This window comes from Aotus nancymaae, unplaced genomic scaffold (assembly GCF_030222135.1).
Source record: "Aotus nancymaae isolate 86718 unplaced genomic scaffold, 86718_ANA_hifiasm-v0.15.2.pri h1tg000016l, whole genome shotgun sequence".
In the NCBI taxonomy this organism is placed as follows: Eukaryota; Metazoa; Chordata; class Mammalia; order Primates; family Aotidae; genus Aotus; species Aotus nancymaae.
Genome location: NW_026988428.1, coordinates 70,799,644 through 70,818,638, shown reverse-complemented (window position 1 = coordinate 70,818,638; position 18,995 = coordinate 70,799,644). Strand labels below are relative to the sequence as shown.

The following is an 18,995-nucleotide window of genomic DNA, read 5'->3' as shown; positions in this document are numbered from 1 at the left end:
ACCTCTTCATGACCGTGTGATCCCTGGCTTTGTGGGGCTCGGAGTCCTTTCCTATAGGGCCATTTGGCACATGGACATCCTTGTGCACCCTTCTTTTTTTTAAATTGCATTTTAGGTTTTGGGGTACATGTGAAGAACATGCAAGATTGTTGCATAGGTACACACATGGCAGTGTGATTTGCTGCCTTCCTCCCCTTCACCTATATCTGGCATTTCTCCCCATGCTATCTCTCCCCGACTCCCCATCCCCCACTGTCCCTCCCCTATTTCCCCCTAACAGACCCCAGTGTGTGATGCTTCCCTCCCTGTGTCCATGTGTTCTCATTGTTCAACACCTGTCTATGAGTGAGAACATGCAGTGTTTGATTTTCTGTTCTTGTGTCAGTTTGCTGAGAATGATGGTTTCCAGGTTCATCCATGTCCCTACAAAGGACACTTCTTTTGAATGACCTAGAGAAGGGTTCAGTTTTTCCTTCTCTCACAGGCAGGATGGAAGACGCTGCCTTGCATGTCTCTGAAATAGGAGAAAGACCCGCTTCCCAGGGGGGCCTCAATGGGAACAAAAGTCAGCCGCTGGCTCTGTGTCTGCGCCTGCCCTTCTTTCCCCAGATGGAAGGGGAGAGAGGAGAGAGGCACAGAAGACAGGTGCAGCCCGGGGGTGAGGGAGAGCCTGGAGGCGCGGGGTGGGAGATGGAGGTGGTGGTGAAACAGCTTTCCTCCTCTTGGGGGTCAGCAGCGATTCATCCACAGGCACCGTTTTCCACTGAAATGTGAGCACGGACAGGGTGAGCACAGCCCTCGCAGCGGCCGTGGTGCCTCTGGTGTGCGCCTGTGTGTGCTGCTGCCGCTGTCATCACAGATGCACCCCAGCTGTCACTCCCCGCTCTGCTCCGGCTTGTTGCTCGCGCACACGCGCGCGCTCTCCTCCCTCGCCCCTTTCTTCCCTCTCTCCTCTCTCTCTCCCTCCATCCCTCTGTTTCCTCTCAGTTTGTGACTGACCCAGCAGCCCCGTCCCCTGTCTGCCGCAAGCAGTCCACCTCCTGGTGCTGTGTGCTGTGTGCCAGCCCCTGCTCCCGCTGAGTGGAGACTCTGGCACCAGTGCCCACTGTGCTCTGCCTGCCGGTGGTGTCTGGATTTCTCCAGGAATCCCAGGAGGGTCTCACTGGAAGATTGAGAGCCACCTGATTGAAGGCGTTTGCGGTCAGAGTAAAGACGGGTGAGTGCTGAGCCGCTGGTGGGAAGGAATGGAGGGTTGGTGCGGACAGGGGGTGGTGGGGCATGGGAAGTGGGGACCGGCCATCTCTTTGCCCTGCAGGAATAGCTGCAGTTGCTTCCCACCTGGGGGCAATTGCTGGGGCCGAAGAAGCTACTCGGGCTCAGGCACCTGAGCATCCCAAAGGTGCACGACACTGGGAACTCTGATCCCACAGTGCTGGGGACAAGAGCTGTGGATTCTGCTGGGAAGCGGGAGGAGGGCAGCGCTGGTGCCAGATGCCAGCCCCGGGTGGCATGGAAACCAGTCCCTGCAGCATGCAAGAAGCAGCCAGGAGCCTTGTGCTGTCTGTGTGTCCGGCTCTGCACAGACAGCCCCAAGAAACTCGGGTGTCAAGGGAAGTGGGTGGGACGGCAGCTGAGTGCTAGGAACAGATAAGAGGAAGGCTTGGGGTGGAGGGTGGCAAGGTGGAGGGTCTGGGTGTCTGAGGCATGGGCACAGACCCGGGGACTGGGCCTCCCTACAGCCTGCCTGCAGGTGGCTGTCCTTGGACAAGGGTGTGGAGGAACCCTCCCCCAGATGAGCACAGGTCCACTTGGCTATGCCTGAAGCCTCCCAGGTGAGCGTGAGGCCGGGAATGGGCAAGAGAGAGAAGCCCTTCCCCGCTAGCCCAAGGGCAAGACAGGAGAACCAGGCCTGTGAGAACCTGCTGGGGTGTCCCGCAGCTGTACACCCAGCCGTCCATCTACAAATGGGTCAAGGAGTCTTAGTGGGGGCTGTGCCCTGAGCTGGGGGGCCGGGGACCACAGCGGGACCAGGCCTGTCTGGCTTCTTGACCCAGGCAGGGGGCACAGACACCCCTGAGTGGAGTGGGCAGTTGCTCTCAATCCCCCAGGCCCATTTGGACAGCGCCAGAGAGAGGGGCAGCCTGACCGGGAGCCGGAAGTTCATATTCCTGCACCTCCGCACAGGTCTGGGGCTAGGTTCCAGTTGGTGGGTCTGCCTCCCCCACCCCCAAGCCGTCCACATTTCTGGGGGGTGCTGGCACCTGGCTGTCAGGGCCCTTTGGGCAGTGCCTCTGTGTGACTCAGATGACACCCCTGCAGCTTAGATAACTGCCTCAGGTGGGGGCGGGGAGGGAGCCGAGCACGTGGAGCTGAGGCGGGGGAAGTCCAGCTGGTAGGGAAACCCGACAGCAGCTTCCGGGCTGCCAAGAAGAGCCCAGCTCTTCCCACCCCCACTCCCCACCGCAGAAAGAAAGTCTCAGCACTGCCAAAAGAGGGAGACCAGGAAAGCCAGGCCCGCGGGGAGGGGAAGGAGAGTGGCTACTTAAACAGCTGATCTGGTGTCTTTGGGAGTTGGCAGAAGCCTGTCTGGGCCCAGGATGAGCAAACCCTGCTCCCATTTCCCAGGCATCAGGGCCCAGGGGCCACCTCTGGGCTGCTTTGGCCTCAGCGGGCAGTGCAGGAAGGGAGGAGGGGACGGCGTGTATGCGATGACTAGGGGTGTTTGGGAGCTCTGGGGGTGGGCAGAGGAGGAAGGAGCCAGCATAGAGGCTGTTTGCCCCTCTGGTCTTCCTCCTTCCTCACCCAGCCAGGCCTCCCCTGCACCTTGCCTGCGGCCACCACCCTGAGCCCAGCCCTAGGGCCCAGTGGACACCTTATATCCTTCATGTTAGGGAGCAGCTCCCATGAGGAGCTGCTGAGGTGGCTTCTCTGTTCTGCTTCCCAGAGGGTCTGTTTGGGATTGAGAATATCTGACAAGGAAACGGGAGTGTAGGAAGCTGAGGGTGAGGATGGGGCATGTGTTTTAAAATGAACCAGGAGGGCATATGTCTGTTCCGAGTACAAAACCTGCTTCCTTGCTGCCTGGGCAGTATGTGTAATGGGGGTGGTGGGCAGGGAAGAGATCTAGCGTGTGTCCTAGACGCTCTGGATGCCCCATGTGCAGCGTCGGGGGGAGCCCAACCTGGACAGCAATGGCAGCGTCCTCTGCGTCCCGGCCACACAGAATCTCTGCCATCTTCTGTGTGGGGCTCTGGCTGCCCACTCTCTGGGCTCCCTCTCAGCTTTTCTGGGATTGACAGAAGGGCACTGCCCCTGCAGGCCCAGGGCATGAACCCAGTCCCAGCTCTGGTTCTCTCTGGCCTTCTGCAGAGTGAAGGGGGTGGCAGAGTGGGCTGCCAAGGCCCCTTTTACCCAAATGAGGGAACTTGGATATGAGGAGTTCTGTGAGTCTTCCATGCTGAGGGTTGTGGAGGCCTTGTCCTGAGTCAGGGACCCTTGACCCAGGGGAGATGCCAGCAGAGCGGGCGCACGGTAGGGCCGGCGTGATGGCCCAGGAGTCAGGAACTCAGAGGTGGAGGCCTGATGGGCAGTAACTGGCTGTGTGTCTTGGACACTTGACATGGAGGGATAGACATGCGCAGACGCATGAGAGGACGGGCGCGGACACCAGGGGAGCGTGCTGGCGGTTTCCAGCGAGAGCCTGAGCCTAGATTAATTCATTCCATCTGAGGAGGAGTGGAAGGGGCAGGTGCATGGAGCGTCCAGGCTTCCGCCGTCCCAACTTAGCTTTCCACAGTGAATGAGTGCATCAGGCTGCTCCATGCCCTGAGGGGCCAGGTGGGGCGCTAGCAGGGAGGCAGCTCCCACCCCCAGTCTCCAGGGTGGCTGCAGCCCACTCAGCTCCGCACGTGGAACCCCCTGCTCCTACTGGGGCCTGCTGCTCCTCCATGGCCTCCCTAGCCCTGGCTGCCCCAGATCAGAGCTCCAGCCTACTCCCCTCACCTCAGCACACAACACATCCCCCAGCCAGAAAGGTTTCTAGAAAGACCCCTCCACTCTCTGTATAAGCCTGGCCTCCCAGGGCTTCTTTTTTTTCTTTTTTTTTTTGGGGGGGATGGAGGAGTTTCACTCTTGTTACCCAGGCTGGAGTACAATGGCGCGATCTCAGCTCGCTGCAATCTCTGCCTCCTGAGTTCAAGCAATTCTCCTGCCTCAGCCTCCCCAGTAGCTGGGACTGCAGGCGTGCACCACCATGCCCAGCTAATTTTTTGTATTTTTAGAAGAGATGGGGTTTCACCATGTTGACCAGGATGGTTTCGATCTCTTGGCCTCGTGATCCACCAGCCTCGGCCTCCCAAAGTGCTGGGATTATAGGCGTGAGCCACAGCGCCCGGCCTCCAGAGCTTCAAGAAGGGAGGCTGGGAAGGGGGGAACCTGGCTTGCTTGCATCTCAGTCCAGCAAGTCACAAAACCTCTTCCTTCATCAGGTCTATGGGGACAAATCAGCTGCCTTCTCAGCTCCAGCGAGAGTGGACCAGGCAATGCTGTGGGCACTGCAGAGGACCATTCAGAGGAAAGGCGGCATCTTCCTTTCCTACCTCTGCCTTTCCTGTACAAGTAACCGTGTGTAAGCAGACAACTGAGTTAGGAGCCAGAGAGCTTGGGCTCAGTGCCGTGTGAATCCATTTGCTTAATTTTAGGCGAGTTACTTAATTTCCTGTGCCTCAATTTCCCCCATCTGCAAAATGATAGTAACAAGAACACTAACCTCAGAGAGTTGTTACAAGGATTACGAGCACTCCACAGGTCTGTGACTGTGGTAATAGTTTCTCCCCAGGTCCCAGTTCGCTTCTCACTGCGTCCTGGAGGCTCAGGGACAGGCCAGCATGATCTCCTTGGTGGACATTTGCCCTGCTAAGAGGTGCCGGCCTAGTAGTTATCGAACGCTAATATGCATGAAAATCACCTGGGGAATCTTGTTAAAATGCAGATTCTGACTCACTCACTCTGGATGCCACCTGAGACTGCCTTCCTGCAAGGCTCCCAAGCTAGACCAATGCCGCTGGTCCGTGGACCACACTTCGAGGTGCAATGGGCTACGCTCTGTAGCCCTGTGTTTCTGGTGCTCCAGAGTTTCTGGTGCTCCTCAAAACCCCATGTTTCTGGTGCTCCAGAGTTCCTCACTGGGCAGCTTTGAGCTCCTCAGCCCCATTCTCCAATCCTGGCTCTCTCTGGAAGGGAAACCAGGGACTCCATGGAGGCCTAACCCCTTATCTTTGGCCTCCCTGTTCTCTAGGACTGGGTTAGGAGCAGGCCCAGCATCCATAGGGAATGAGGCCATGGGACCTGGAGAGAGGAGATCTGGCTGTCCCCCATGCTGCACCCTGGGTGGGGACTTCCCTCCCAGACTGTGAATTGATTTCAGCAGCTGTCAGTGCCTGCTGCAGCAGCTGCTCTCCAAGCTTCCTAATGTAGGTCACCCCCTTTCCTTAAGGAGGCTCCACTCTTCTGGGGGTGGGAAGGGTCCTTTGGATGGAGGTGTGCTGGTAGGCGGAGGCTAAGGAACTAGGAAGTGCTGCTGCAGCCCCACCTCTCCCTGGAGTCCTTCTGTGGTGCCGCACATGCATGACGGGCCTCCCCTGCGAGCTGCGCTGCTCTTGCTGCTCTTGGGAAGGCTCTTCCAGCAGGAAGCCCAAGGGACCCATTGGCAGGATTAGCTGCTCAGAGAGCATGGGGCATATCTACGTGGACCTGGGGGGCTTGCACTTCTCTAGACGCTACCAGGATCAACAGCGTCCTGCCACCTCGCAAGACACCTGCGGGTCTGCATTGCGGGGACTTGCCTGACTTGTGCAGGTGACATCCCATTTGAGGCTGGGGATGGGACATCCAGACCCGCACAAGAGGCCACCTTCACCAGCCTGTTTGCTGGTCAACCCCTGGGCTCACAGTGGGGGAGACATTGAGGGACAGGAAAGGGTGGGGTGCAAAAGAGGAATCTGCCCAGAGGAGGCAGAAGTCTTAGGTGGAAACTGGCCTGAGCTTGGGTGGGAGGGTTTCTCCACTCCCTGTCTGCCTGCAGCAAGCCAGAAGGAGTGGGAGCAGAAGCCTGGATGGGGTATCCAGCCTCAACATGGGCCCTGAGCATAGGAACTGTCTTAGGGGTTAGGGACTGCCCCGCAGGGGTTCTCTCTAGACCTGACTTCCAGGCTGGAGGTGGCTTACACATCCGTTTGCTGGGGACATTCGGGAACATAGCGGCATCTCATCAGCTGCCTGAGTGTTGGCATTTGAGAAGTGCTGGAGTGCTGCCAGCAAGGTGCGCGTGTGCATGTGTGCAGGCATGGGGGCACATGTGTGTTCGCACATGCCTAGCTGCACAGCTCTCTGTGGGTGTGTGTTTGCATCACGTCTGTGTACAGGGCTCCAAGCGCATGTCTGGGAGGCCTGTGTGTGTGCCCTGCTCTGTGCACACATAACTATCTCCCTGAAAGGGTCACTGCTGGGTGACAGTCTACAGGGAGTCAGAGCAGCCTGGCTCAGAAACCTGCAATCCAGTCCCTGACTTACCATGTGACCTTGGGCAAGTGATCATTGTCTCTGAGCCTTGGGTGGCCGTGGACTGTGAGCTCTTGTTATGGGCATTCTTGATTGAGTAGGAGAGATTGTTCTGAAGGTCAGGGCTTGAGGGACAGACAGCGTGGGTGCTGCTGTTTGAAGGCAGGACCATGAAGGCCATGGGTGTGGGGCAGAAATATATAGACTCCACAGGGCCAGAGTGCTCAGAAGTGAGAAATAACATTACATATGAGGTTGGTGGGACCAGGAAAGAAAGCTGTCACATAGACCTGCTGCTGACACCCCTCTCCCTTGGAGGGAGGAACTACTGCTCGTCACGCCTGTCTTGGGCTCAAGTCCAAGTTAGGAGCAGGAGCCTTTGCCTGAATTTCCATGGTGATGTGCCCTGAGCGTGTCAACTCTCCTCCCTTCACTAGATTGATCCTCATAGAAATTCCACCAATCAGGTATTGTGGTCACCACTTCTAGACGTAAAGAAGCTGAGGCCCAGAGAGCTTAAGCAGTTTGTTTAAAGAAGTGGCCAGACAGGGATTTGAACCCAGAGCCCCTACCCCTGCCAACAGGCACCAGGAGCCCACTGGGACCTGGCCTTGAGACAGTGGTTGGAGAACTGTGACAGCGCCACTCTCAGGGGCTCCTGCACCCCTCATGCCAGGGACACAGGTCCACCCGCAGGCTGCATGGGGACCTGGGCTGCCTGCAATCGTGCCCAGCCTTGTGATCCCTCTGCCAGCCCCTGCAGGGCCCTTGGTGGGCTGGCAGCCTCGCTGTGTGGGGGAAGGGGAGGAAAGACAGCCAAGAGGGCAGATCTCCGCTCCTAAGCAGGCTGCCCTTGCTGGGGGCAGAGCCGACTGTCCTGTTCTAACTGGGCACTGCTGTGGCAGCCTGAGGAGCACTCGAGGAGGGAGGGGCCGAGGGGAGCAGAGGGGAGAAGATGGCGCAACAGGGTTCGCAGCAGCAGGACCCTAATCCCCAGGGGAAACCTGCACAAATGGGCTGAGATTTCTGGGCTCAGCACTCAAGCTTCCCAGCGGCTCCATCCACCTACGGGGCTGTCAGCTCCACTCTGGTGTTGATATCAGCCCCCAGAATTGCACAGGCCCATGGGGGCAGGGAGAGGGAGGCTGCAACCAGGAATCACCCAGGGACAAATCTGGCAACCAAGGAAGGTCAGAGGCTGGGAGCTGCCTGGCGCAGGGAACCTGTGGAGTGCAGAGAGCGGTGTGGGCACCTCCCTCTTGGCCACGTCCCCTCCAGCTGCAGCAGGTAAACACATGCCAGTCCCCTGTCCCCTCTCTGATGGGCTGGCAGCCTGGGCCTCCCATCTGGAAGGAAGTGGAGACCCCAGCACACAGCCTGTGTCCCAGTTGAGAGACACTGGGGGGCAGACCCTAGAAAGGGTAAGTGCCCCCTTGTCCCCTCGAAAGGAAGCCTGCTCCTGCACCCTGGCCACCTCAGGGCCCTGCTCTGCGATCTCACCTCTCCTCTGTGTCCCTGTCTCTTCCTAGCAGCTGCTGCAGCATGAACCCCTGAGCTGATGAGTCTTATTATAGCCCGGCTGGCGGAAGACAGAGCGCTGCTATTCACCTCTGCGAGGGCGGCGGCAGAGCAGGGGGAAGCGGCAGGCCACCCAGTGGCTCACACCCTACGTGGCTGCAGCTGCCAGGGGCCTGGCCCCTGCCTCCCTGGGGCCATGGTGAGCTGTGGTGGGGCTGCAGAAACTGGGACCCAGGTGAGGGGAGCCTCCAGGGACAGGTGACAGCTATGGCCTGTGACCTCACTGATCACCTCGGAGAGACGACCTTAGTTTCTCCACCTGTAACTCAACGAATGCCTAGATGGGAGACCATGTTGCCATGAAAACATTTCAGTGATCAACATACTCCAGAGGCAACAAGAAGGCAGTGGAGGCTGGGTGGACACTCGGGTGCGCCCCCAGCCTGGCAGCACTATGCCCGCCCTCGCCCTCGGGTTCCTGGGAAGGTGAAACCTGCCCGCCCCCACCCCAGGGGGTTGAAGGTTTCCTGGCTCCTCTCCTTCTGCTCCCTGGCTCCTCTTCTTCCCCAACCCAGGGAATCATAACAGAGGAACAGGAGAGGGCATGAGGAGTGTAAAGAGACACCTGGGCCCTCTCCCTAACCCCTGGGTTGGAACGGGGCTCCCACGCCTGCCTGGGCTCAGTGCTCCTCCCTCCCTCAGGACTGACAGGCGGCGCACCCAGGGGCTCCTCTCTCCCCAGAGCGACAGGGCCCGGAGAGCCATGGGCCTCACCATGCTGGCACCGGGCAGCAGCCCTGAGCAGAGGGGCAGGCTTGCCCTGCAGTGGAGGCAGGTGTCCTGTGAGTACACTCCTGGCCTGGAGGAGGGCGTGGGTGGGGTGGGGGTGCCAAGGTGACCGTGGGTAGCAACACTTAGGCTGCAGGGAGGCCTAGGCCAGATCTTCCTGGGATGCCCGAGGCCATGTTTTGGGAAGACAGGTCATGCCCATGGTGACAGCATCCCCACCAGTCAGAGTCACCGCAGAGTGCTGAGTGGTTAGACTCGGAGTTGGAGGCCACCACAGTTGTTCTACCTCCCGCAGGTAAGTCTCTTATCACCTTGCCGGGGTCCCCAATAAGAAAAGAGCTCTGCTGGGATGCAGGCCTGCTGAGTCTTACACAACCTCACTGGGGTCTGAGCTCGCCAGCCTGAGCTTGTCAGCCTGTGTTTCACAGACTGTGGCAAGCCCTTTTGCTCCCATGGGGAACTGCCCCCTTGGCTGGCCTCGGCCAGGAGCTGGGTCAGCTTAGAGATGTCTCTTATGCTTCTTATGCCTCTGCTTTCCCACCTCTCAGTAGAGAACCTAGTGGGCTCTTGGGATGCGGTGCTGGAAGAGACTTTGGGGTGTGGGCCCAGCCCCTCCTGCATGTGGGCAGACTGAGCCCTCCATTTACCAAAAAGGAGAGGAAGCGTGAATGAAGGCAACGCTTGGCAGCTGTCGGCATGAAAGGAGCCCTGAGAATTCTCTTTATATGTGTCAAAGGGACAAGGTCAGCAGGGGCTGGTCTGCCCAAGGCTAGGTGGCAGGGAGGAGATGGTCCTGTGGGACAGCCTTCTGCCTGACTTCCCGCTGTGGCCAGCCCTGTGATACAGTGCCCCACAACACGGGCAGCCTGAATTATTCACCATGTAAGAGGCTGGCCCCTGAGTGACTCAGATCTCCTTTCAACCTCATTCTAGAATCACTCAACACCTCGCAATACGGGATTATGTTTTCTTGTCACTGGAGCTTTTATGCCGCCCTGGTCTCCTGGAGAGGTGGGCAGGCGGAGGGTTGCTCTTCTCCAGCAGCTCCCTTGGCCCGCTGTCAGCCCCTTCTCTGGGTGGGGTGAGTGGCTTCTGGTGATGCTGATTCTTTAAGAGGGAAGCTGAATGGGTTGAATTTTTTTCCTGGGGAAAGTCAAGTCTGAAGAATGCTGATTTTCAAATGGCTTGGGGTGGTGGTGTGGAGCCAGATGATCTGGTAGCAGATGGGCTTAGAGGGGTGAGAGGCTGAGCCGTGACATGAGGTGACCCCAGATGGCCAGAAGGGGTCTCCCCAGTGGACTTCAAGGGCTGTGCCTGTGCCTGTGCTCACTTCTCACCGAGAACAGCAAGGCCCACTGTTAGGTGCAGGGAGGCCTAAGCCAGATCTGACACGTGGCTCTCAGCTGTCATCGACCCTCCAGGCGGGGGAAGCGAAGAGTCTCATCCTGTGGACACCAGACACCCAGGCCCCTATTGGACAGAGACTCAAGGCTGTCCCACCCAGGCACCCAGGTGGGGGTGGGCCGATGGCTATGAGCTGGATCTGAACTTTTCTACCAGTTCTCTGGCTGGGGTCTTTCCTCTTGGCTGGGTGGAACTGACCTTGGCTGGGCTGACCTGATGGGGCTGAGCTATTTTGAGTGCTTCCCAGTTCCTTTTCACCAGCCTTCTCTGCTCCTCAGGAGAACACTTAGGGGTTTTTAAGGCCACTACTGGAAAGGGTCGCTCCGCAATGGAAGGCACTGCTCTGATGTGATTGTTCGCTGAGGGTCACTCCCTCCAGCCCTGCAGATGGGACCCCAGGCTTGCTACACAGAAGGGTCTTGGGCAAAAGATGGGACCAGGAAAGGAACTCTGTGAATCAAGCCATTGTGCATAAATGCTGCCCTGTAGCCCCTAGGAACAGAAGCACAGGCTGAGATCCTGGATGGCTTTAGGGTGGGGGTCAACTTTAGGGTGGAACTTTTCCTGGGCTGGTGATTTGTCAATGCCGAAGTGGATTTGTGCGTCTTAGCCTGTCATTCCCACAATGGGACCCTAGGCGCACAGCCTGGGCTCTAAAGCCTCACGCCAAGTTGCTGGCGTCATCTTGGGTGTGGGGTTCATGGAAAAGTAACAGCACCTGGGAAGCTGTGAAGGACAGGGCTAGGAGTGCCATTTTGTGCTCTCGCTTCAATACACAGCCTGTCTTCAGCGCAGCTCCAGAGTCGGGGTGGGCCGCAGAGCGGAGGGAGCCAGCAGCCAGGCCATTTTCCTTGGGAAAGAGAAATTGTCCTGGCAGACACTGGAAGAGGGCATGGGAGCGGGTTTCTCTGACAACCTTATCTCCTTTATTTTATCAACATCCATGGTGTCAGTGGGACCTAAGCTCCCCAGGAGCTGACTGTGGGAGGCCCCGTGAGCTTCCCATCGCTGTGCACTAGGGTGGCTCATCCTCTGGGCCCTGGCTGAGTCTGCAGAGTCATTCTCCACTCAAGTGATTTCTCTGCCAGATGTGTGGCAAGGCAGGGCTCCCTGCAGACACTGTGTGATGCCCATTAATATGGAAGTGGCTTTCGATTTGTTAATTATCCTTTTATGTGGTTAATAAATGTTTATGCATTGATTGTGGTTTGTGTCAAAGGAGATAAAACCAAGAGCCTGTTATGATATGAGCTAGAAAGGAGGGGAGAGAAGCAGGAGGTGGTGACCTGGCCTGTTGCTTTCTTTCCCCCGTCTGTCCCTTCCATCAAGGGATCACCTGCTGGATCGCCCTGTATGCAGTGGAGGCCCTCCCCACCTGCCCCTTCTCCTGCAAGTGTGACAGCCGCAGCCTGGAGGTGGACTGCAGTGGCCTAGGCCTCACCGCGGTGCCCCCGGATGTACCTGCGGCCACCCGAACCCTCTTGCTCCTGAACAATAAGCTGAGTGCCCTGCCAAGCTGGGCTTTCACCAACCTGTCCAGCCTGCAGCGCTTGGACCTGTCCAACAACTTCCTGGACCAGCTGCCCCACTCCATTTTCGGGGACCTGACCAATCTGACCGAGCTGCAGCTGCGCAATAATAGCATCAGGACCCTGGACAGAGACCTGCTGCGGCACTCTCCGCTGCTCCGCCACCTGGACCTGTCCATCAACGGCCTGGCCCAGCTGCCCCCTGGCCTTTTTGATGGGCTCCTGGCTCTGCGCTCCCTCTCGCTTCGCTCCAATCGCCTTCAGAACCTGGACCGGCTGACGTTTGAACCCCTGGCGAACCTGCAGCTGTTGCAGGTGGGGGATAACCCCTGGGAGTGTGACTGTAACCTGCGTGATTTCAAACACTGGATGGAGTGGTTCTCCTACCGAGGTGAGCACAGCCGGCCCTGCTGGGGCCAGAGGGATTGGGAGAATAACCCCTGGCCCCACACTTTCCTCCTGGTGGCTGGGCGCTGACTCAGAGAGCAGGCCAGGGGAAAGAAGGGGGCGACCCTGCCTCTGTGCCAGCTCGGCTAGAAGAGTCACAAGCCTCCCCTCAGATGATGAGCCATCACCCTTCCTGCCAGCGGGAGAGAGGCTGGTGCTGCTCCCTCCACCCCCACCCTCCCCTCCCCACTCTGCGTCCCCTCCCCCAGCCAGCTCCCCACTTCCTCCTAGGGGGACTCACTGAACTTGATCTCCCTTTTGTAAGTTACGTAAGGGAAGTAGAGACACCTGGGCTATCCCACCAGGTTTGCCTGTGGGCTTCCCCAGTGTGGTGGAAGGAGGGGGAAAAACAGCTCTTCTTCTGAAGAATACAGCCGCCTCTTAAACATCTGCCCTTACAAGAGAGGGGATAGAATGAATCCTCAGTAAAGTCAAATCTTCCTTTTGGTGACACTGCCAACTTCCTCTCCCAAGAAGTTTTGCTATCCAAACTTCAAGAAGAAGTCAAATGGGTTAGGTTTTACTCTCTTTCCTTCCCCTTATCTTTAACGTGGGAAAGTACCAAAATGACTTATGAGATGATCACGTGACATAGGAAAGGAGGGCAGTCAAGACGGTGGTGAGGAGGGCCAGACCCTCGTCTGAATTTTGGCTCCGCCACCTGCTAGCTGTGTGAACTTGAGAAAGCTGGTTAGCCTCTCGCTGTGGCAGGGCCTTGTCTGGAAAGTGAGAGAAAACAATATCCATCTCATGGGGTCATTGTGAGGGTTAAATGCGGCAATGCACAGAACGCGGCTTGAGAGGTGCTTCACAAAGTAAGACCTCAACAAAACGTCCATGTATCTGTTCACGTGCTGGTAGTGATCAAATACTAAGTGGACTTGAAACACCATTTGGTGCCCAGCACAAAGTAGATGCTCAATGAATGTTTGCTCAATATTTAAGCTGTGAAAATAACGCCAGTGCTTTTCGCTGAAGTCTTACTACTTTTGTTTCATCTCCAGCCACACTTTCAAATATTTCCACAAAATTCTCCTGCATTAGTTAATTAAAAATGTTTTACAAACTATAAAGTGCCACAAAATGTTAATCACTATGATCATTTCTCTCATTTTCCTGAGTGGGGAAATGATGATTACTACTTGTATGTTTCCAGTTTACCAGTGTCTTTTCATGTACATTATTTTAATCCTTATGTCAGCTAATTGAGATAGACCTCCTTATGTTATAGTTAAGAAAACTAAGACTCATATGTAATTAAATGAATTAAATAATTTCCACGAGATGGCACAGCCAGGATTCAACCTTGGGTCTTCTAAGCAGGGAAATGAGGCTGCACCTGTCAGCATTCAGCTCTGCGTCCCCAGGCAGCCCCACTGATACACGTCCCTGGGATGTGAGGTTTGCTGCAGGCCACCCAGGCATCAGCTGCACAGAGGAACTAGGCCACGTGTCTGCACACCCTCCTCTCCTATGGTCGTCAGGAACTGAATTCCCAGCACAAAAAGGCATGCCATGAGATTGTGCATTTTTCAGACTTTTTCAATAGCAGAGTTGCTTTCAACCTTGCATTTTTAAAAACAAAATCCTGGAATATTTCCATCAGCATCCCAGGGAAAGATTAATGCCTATTGTAGGAAGAGACTTGCGGCAGATGGGCTGCAGAGGGAGCTGGCAGTGACAGAGTGGCTGCAGCCCGAATCTCTTCAGCAGGGGGTCTAATGCCTAAGTCTAGATTTCACTGGAAGCTGAAAGAGGGCCAGAATCCAACTTTCACTTCCTAGGGGACATCTAGGCGGATTTTTGTCCTCAGCCACCCTCTCTCTCACCCTATTCCTGTCCTGCATCTGTGTCTCCCCATGTCTGAGCCAGGCTCCACCATCACCATGAAGACGTCATGGTTGAGCCCGTGCGCCCGTGTACCCACACCTCCTCATCAGCACCAGCCTCCTCTCCTTGGCCTTGTGTATCTCCAGGGTTCCCCCTTCAGATCCCTTTGTATTCACAGGGCTGTGGTTGGGACACTGATGGGGACACTGGATTGCTCCTAAGGAGGAAAAGGAGAACATTCCTGCCCAACTCTCTTCCTCCCTACACCAAGAAGGGAGCTGCCCATTCTTAGGCGACCAAAAGGTCCTGCATGGAGGGGCAGTTGCAGAGGCAGTGGGTTTGACTTTTGTCCTTTGCGTGAGAAGGAAGAACCCTAGAGGGATAAGATGCTGTGTTGAGATGGTGTCCTGGGCTCACTGACAGGTGATGAGCAGGCAGATTCAGGGGCAGAGTGTGGCAGGGACACTCAGCTCTCTGCAATGACAGCCCTTTCCTGAGCACCTCCGATTTAGCACTGCCTTACTCTGTGGGTCAGTTTGGCCCAGGAGAGGACAGGCTGCATGGAAGTGGCTGCATGCTTCTCTATAAAATGGGAATAATGACAATATCCATTTCACATGGCTTCTGCGAGAATGAAATGGCACGATATACGTAACTCACTGTGGACTTGGCTCAATCAATGCTGTTTTCCCTCCTCCGCTTCCTCTTCTATAGATGGCGATTCCAGGATTGACTACATTGCTGATAAAAACTACCTTCTGGGGCTTCCATTTTGGGGAGCTGGGGATGGGGAGAGGGAGTGGAAGTTCTGGGCCCCTGGACAGCGCCTCTTTTTTCTCCTGCATGCAGGGGGGCGCTTGGACCAGCTTGCCTGCACCCTCCCCAAGGAGCTGAGGGGGAAGGACATGCGCATGGTCCCCATGGAGATGTTCAACTACTGCTCCCAGCTGGAGGACGAGAATAGCTCAGCTGGGCTGGATATTCCTGGGCCACCCTGCACCAAGGCCAGTCCAGAGCCTGCTAAGCCCAAGCCCGGGGCTGAGCCAGAGCCGGAGCCCAGCACAGTCTGCCCCCAGAAGCAGAGGCACCGGCCGGCGAGCGTGAGGCGAGCCATGGGCACGGTGATCATCGCAGGGGTTGTGTGTGGCATCGTCTGCATCATGATGGTGGTGGCTGCTGCCTACGGCTGCATCTATGCCTCCCTCATGGCCAAGTACCACCGGGAGCTCAAGAAGCGCCAGCCCCTGATGGGGGACCCTGAGGGTGAGCACGAGGACCAGAAGCAGATCTCTTCTGTGGCCTGAGTGCCCACCCCCACCTGGCCAGGTAGGAAGGTCAGGGAGAGCACACCGCATTGCTCTGCCATAGCCCCCACCTTGACATGGCGCTGGCCACTGCTTCCCCCAGTCCACTCTCCTTCCACCCTCCAGCAGACAAGCCACAACAGGCTCTCTCCCTGCACTTCCATGGCTCCCTGGAAGCCACGGTGCTGGGGGCTCCTGCTGATGCTCCTCTCTGGGCCAGTACATCTTTGGAACTTCTGGGGGATCTCCCTAAGCTCTGGCCATAGCAAAGCAAGGAGGTGTGTGCAAGAGGAGGCTTCCAGTCTGGGCGTTCCCCTGTCGTCCTTCCTGCCCTGGGGTGGCCACAGCTGGTGACTTGTCCTACCTTGCTGGTCCCACCTCATCTGCACTGAGGGGACAGGGAGGGAGGAATCTGAGGGATGGGGTAGATTTCTGGGACTCTCTCCTAAGCCAGAAAGACGTTCTTAACACCCCTGCAGTATGAAACCTGGTCCAGCTCTACAACTGCTGGCACCAATGTGCAAACACACCAGCCCTGCCATCTGGACCCAGCACTCAGAAAAACCATACACCCCTGGCCGATGCCATCAAGCCCCTGGATCTGCTATAGGCCACACTGACCACATGCTTCTGGATTCACTAATTCACTCACACACACCCTTTGTATCACCAGTGCAGTCACATGGATTGAAAGAATACACACACACATGCACACTCTCTCTCTCTCTCACACACTCTCACACACTCACACGGTCATGTGGAGACCAAGGCTGTGAGCACTGGGACAGCAGAGACATGCTTTTCCCCGGGGGTCTCCCTGAGACCACAGAGCCTCTCGCTTGCTCACTGCAATCTTCTCAAGTCAACAGAGGGAAGGAACTCAACCAGTAACACCAGGATCCTTTGAGAGCCTCCAAAGTGGGCCAAAGTGGTGCCACTGGAGGAGACTTCCTGTCACCATGGTAACCCACTCACACCTCTCCTGCTGGGCTTTCCCGGGATACCACCCAGGGGCCTGGAGCGGCTGCATGTGCACATGGCAGCCTCCTGAGAACCCAGCCACACACCACTGGTGTTGCCTCGGTCCTGCCCACGCACATCACAGCGCCAGGTCCCGGGGGCCCCCCGCCGATTCCTCCACAGCCTGCAGCCTGGCACCGTGACTCTGTGCCTCTCCCCTTACATCTTCAGCACTCCTGGCCTGTGACTTCAGGGCTGGGACTTGGTGGTGCTTTGCCATTGGTGGCACCCTCTGGGGAAAGCAGGTGGCAGGCAGAGAACACGGTGGCTCTCCTGAGGCTCATTGCCTGCTAACTCATCCCAGACAGACTCCAGGAGCAGGAGGGGCAGCCACGGGCTGCCCAGAGGCTGCGAGGATGGGGTTTCTGTTCCTGGGTTTCATCTGCTCAGTGTGGCTCCCCAGAGCACTTCATTGCACCCAGGTGGGGTCCAAACCAGAGGGTGGGCGGGGAGCCTGTCTGGGACAGAGCCACCTGCTGCCAAGACAGTGGAGGTTTTCAGGGTCACTCGTCCCCCTCCCTAGCCCCGCCTTTCTTCGAAGTGTGATGGTGGTGGGTACCTAGGTGTCGTGCTCACAGAGGCTCAGCAGGTGTCAGGCTTGTCTCTGGCTCTCGGGTGGAATCTCAATGGGGGCTCTGGAAGAGGCCAGCCAGAACCCTGAAGCCAAGGGTCTGAGTGGAGAGAGTTGGCAGGCCTAGCTCCTGTGTCCCCCTCCGACCCTCCCTGCTTATGCAGCCGTGGGTGGGTGAGGTGGGCTGGGGGCCAGGAGGAGTGCCTTTGAGAAGGTTGGTCCTGGCAGGTAGACAGAGGGCACCTGGCATGGGCTGCTTACTGGGACCCCAGGCCACCCTAGCCTCAGCCACAGTCTTCCTTCTTTTGGCGTGCGGGCTGATACCAGATCTGGGGATTTTCTAAAGGGACTGTGGGGAGGGGAGGGCATTGTCAATGGTGGTATCTTTAGCCTGAGACAGAGATTTTTAAAGGCAAAATTATATTTCTGGTTTGTTGTTTCAGAAGAACAATAAAGACTGTATTTTCCTACGTACTTCCTGGTTTCATTGGGTGGGAAGGTGTCTTGGGTGCCGGGAGAGTCACCTCCTGCCCCCACCTCCCCAGGAGGCTGGACAAAGCGCAGGTGGCCATGACCCTGGTGCATAGAACTCTGACAACAGACGGTGCCTCCTGCCCAGGGCCAGGGCTGGGGCAATGCTGGGAGAGAGCTGAGGCTGAGTCCTGGATCAGAGTGAGGGCCTGTGGCTGGGGGCAGTGAGCTTGTGGCCTGGCAGAGTCGGGATGGTACACCCTCCCTAGCCTGACAGGCAGGTTCCTGAGCTCCAGGGTAACTTTGCTGGGCAGCACCGCGGCTGTGGTTCGAAGGTGAGCTGGGGAGCCGACCGGGGCCCGAGCCTTGCGGATGCTGCCCATCTACCCAGGCTTGACATGAATCAGCCCTGGCAGCCAGGACAGACAGGCCCGTGTGGAGAGAAGGCACTGTTTGCCAGAGGATGCTGCCGCACAGGGGAGGGGAGGGCATTGAAGGGGCCTCTGTTGCCTGGGTTCTGTCAGCCTCACTAGATGCTGGCAGGGCTGGCGGAGAGGAGGAGCCTGTTCAGGGCTGACTCAGGGGCCCGAAAACCACACTCTGGGCCTGCAGAGTGAACCCTTCATGGGGCTCAGCAGGTGGGCCTCGGAATCACAGACTGGAGGGCTAGGGAGTGAGGCACAGAGGAGAGGGGATGAGGAAGAGCATCAGGCCTCTGGGGTGGTGAGCATGCTGCAAGCCCCAGTGAAGAGCAGGGCTCAGCGCTCGACCCGAGAACCCCCCCTGGGGCTGGGCTGGCCGCTGGCTCACCGGATTTCGGCTATATGGTTCATTAGTCTTCAGAGGCCAAGGCAGAATTGTCTCCTTCCTAGGACTTTTCTTTGGCTAACAACTCAGCAAGCCAGGAGCAAACCCTGGAGGGAGGTGAACCATCAGGGTCCCTCTGGAGTTCAGCTTCACTCCATGGCAGAGCTTGGGTGTCCGCCCTCCCCAGACAGTGATAGGTATAGGGTGTTGCTATCCTGTAGCCCTAATGATTACAGCAGGGCACAAGGCAAGTATTCCCGAGCTCCAGTGCAGAAGCAAGAACTGGGCCCTCCCAGGCCTGGCACAGGTCTCTCATGCATACGTGTGTTATTCAAATGTCATTGTTCCCAGACGGAAGCCCTCAAAGGTCTGAAGGCTGGACCTATACTGAGGCCGACCTCTTGGGAGGGGAGCCTCTTGCAGCCCCAGATGGCAAGAAGGGCCTCCATGCAGGGGCTTGTGTACATTCCAAGTCGTGCTGGAAGAATGCCCGTCTGCTGGACAAATGCTCGCCCAGTACAGCCCCACAGTCCTGGAGCTTGACCTCACTCTTCACCTAGGGCCTGAGGACATGGAGAATTGAAAACAGGTCCCGATCCAAAAGTTGGCTCTCTGGAAATTTTACAGGAGCTGTCAATTAACCACCTGCTTAGAGATGAACACGATCTCTCCTGGCCACTGCCTTCTGTGTGAGCCGGTGGCGTTATCCACGGCAGTGACGCGCAGCACGCTGCTGCCCCAGAGGCT

The 18,995-nt window shown here is 57.2% G+C and overlaps 2 protein-coding genes across 7 annotated transcripts in view; one reads left to right on the top strand and one right to left on the bottom strand.

The window, feature by feature from the left end:
- CACNA2D4 (calcium voltage-gated channel auxiliary subunit alpha2delta 4) overlaps positions 1 to 18,995 on the bottom strand; it is a 130,084-nt gene that overhangs the window by 26,788 nt on the left and 84,301 nt on the right. The gene's annotated exons all lie outside the window — the stretch shown is intronic.
- On the top strand, positions 692 to 17,444 carry LRTM2 (leucine rich repeats and transmembrane domains 2). 2 transcript variants are annotated; one of them, XM_012476342.2, is made up of 5 exons: positions 692 to 1,216; positions 8,091 to 8,275; positions 8,779 to 8,918; positions 11,599 to 12,189; positions 14,925 to 17,444. In XM_012476342.2, the coding sequence occupies exons 3-5, from the start codon at positions 8,840 to 8,842 to the stop codon at positions 15,377 to 15,379; spliced, it is 1,125 nt and encodes a 374-aa protein (XP_012331765.2). In that variant the 5' UTR covers positions 692 to 1,216; positions 8,091 to 8,275; positions 8,779 to 8,839; the 3' UTR covers positions 15,380 to 17,444. The 2 variants fall into 2 exon arrangements, with proteins under 2 accessions (XP_012331765.2, XP_012331767.2); XM_012476344.2 differs by having other exon boundaries at positions 8,088 to 8,275.

What these genes read in the sequence shown, in the direction of transcription:
- LRTM2 (XM_012476342.2), top strand. Translation starts at nt 8,840, where the DNA reads ATGGGCCTCACCATGCTGGCACCGGGCAGCAGCCCTGAGCAGAGGGGC. An exon ending in GCAGTGGAGGCAGGTGTCCT is followed by an intron (nt 8,919 to 11,598) that starts GTGAGTACACTC and finishes CCTTCCATCAAG; the next exon opens with GGATCACCTGCTGGATCGCC. An exon ending in GGAGTGGTTCTCCTACCGAG is followed by an intron (nt 12,190 to 14,924) that starts GTGAGCACAGCC and finishes TCCTGCATGCAG; the next exon opens with GGGGGCGCTTGGACCAGCTT.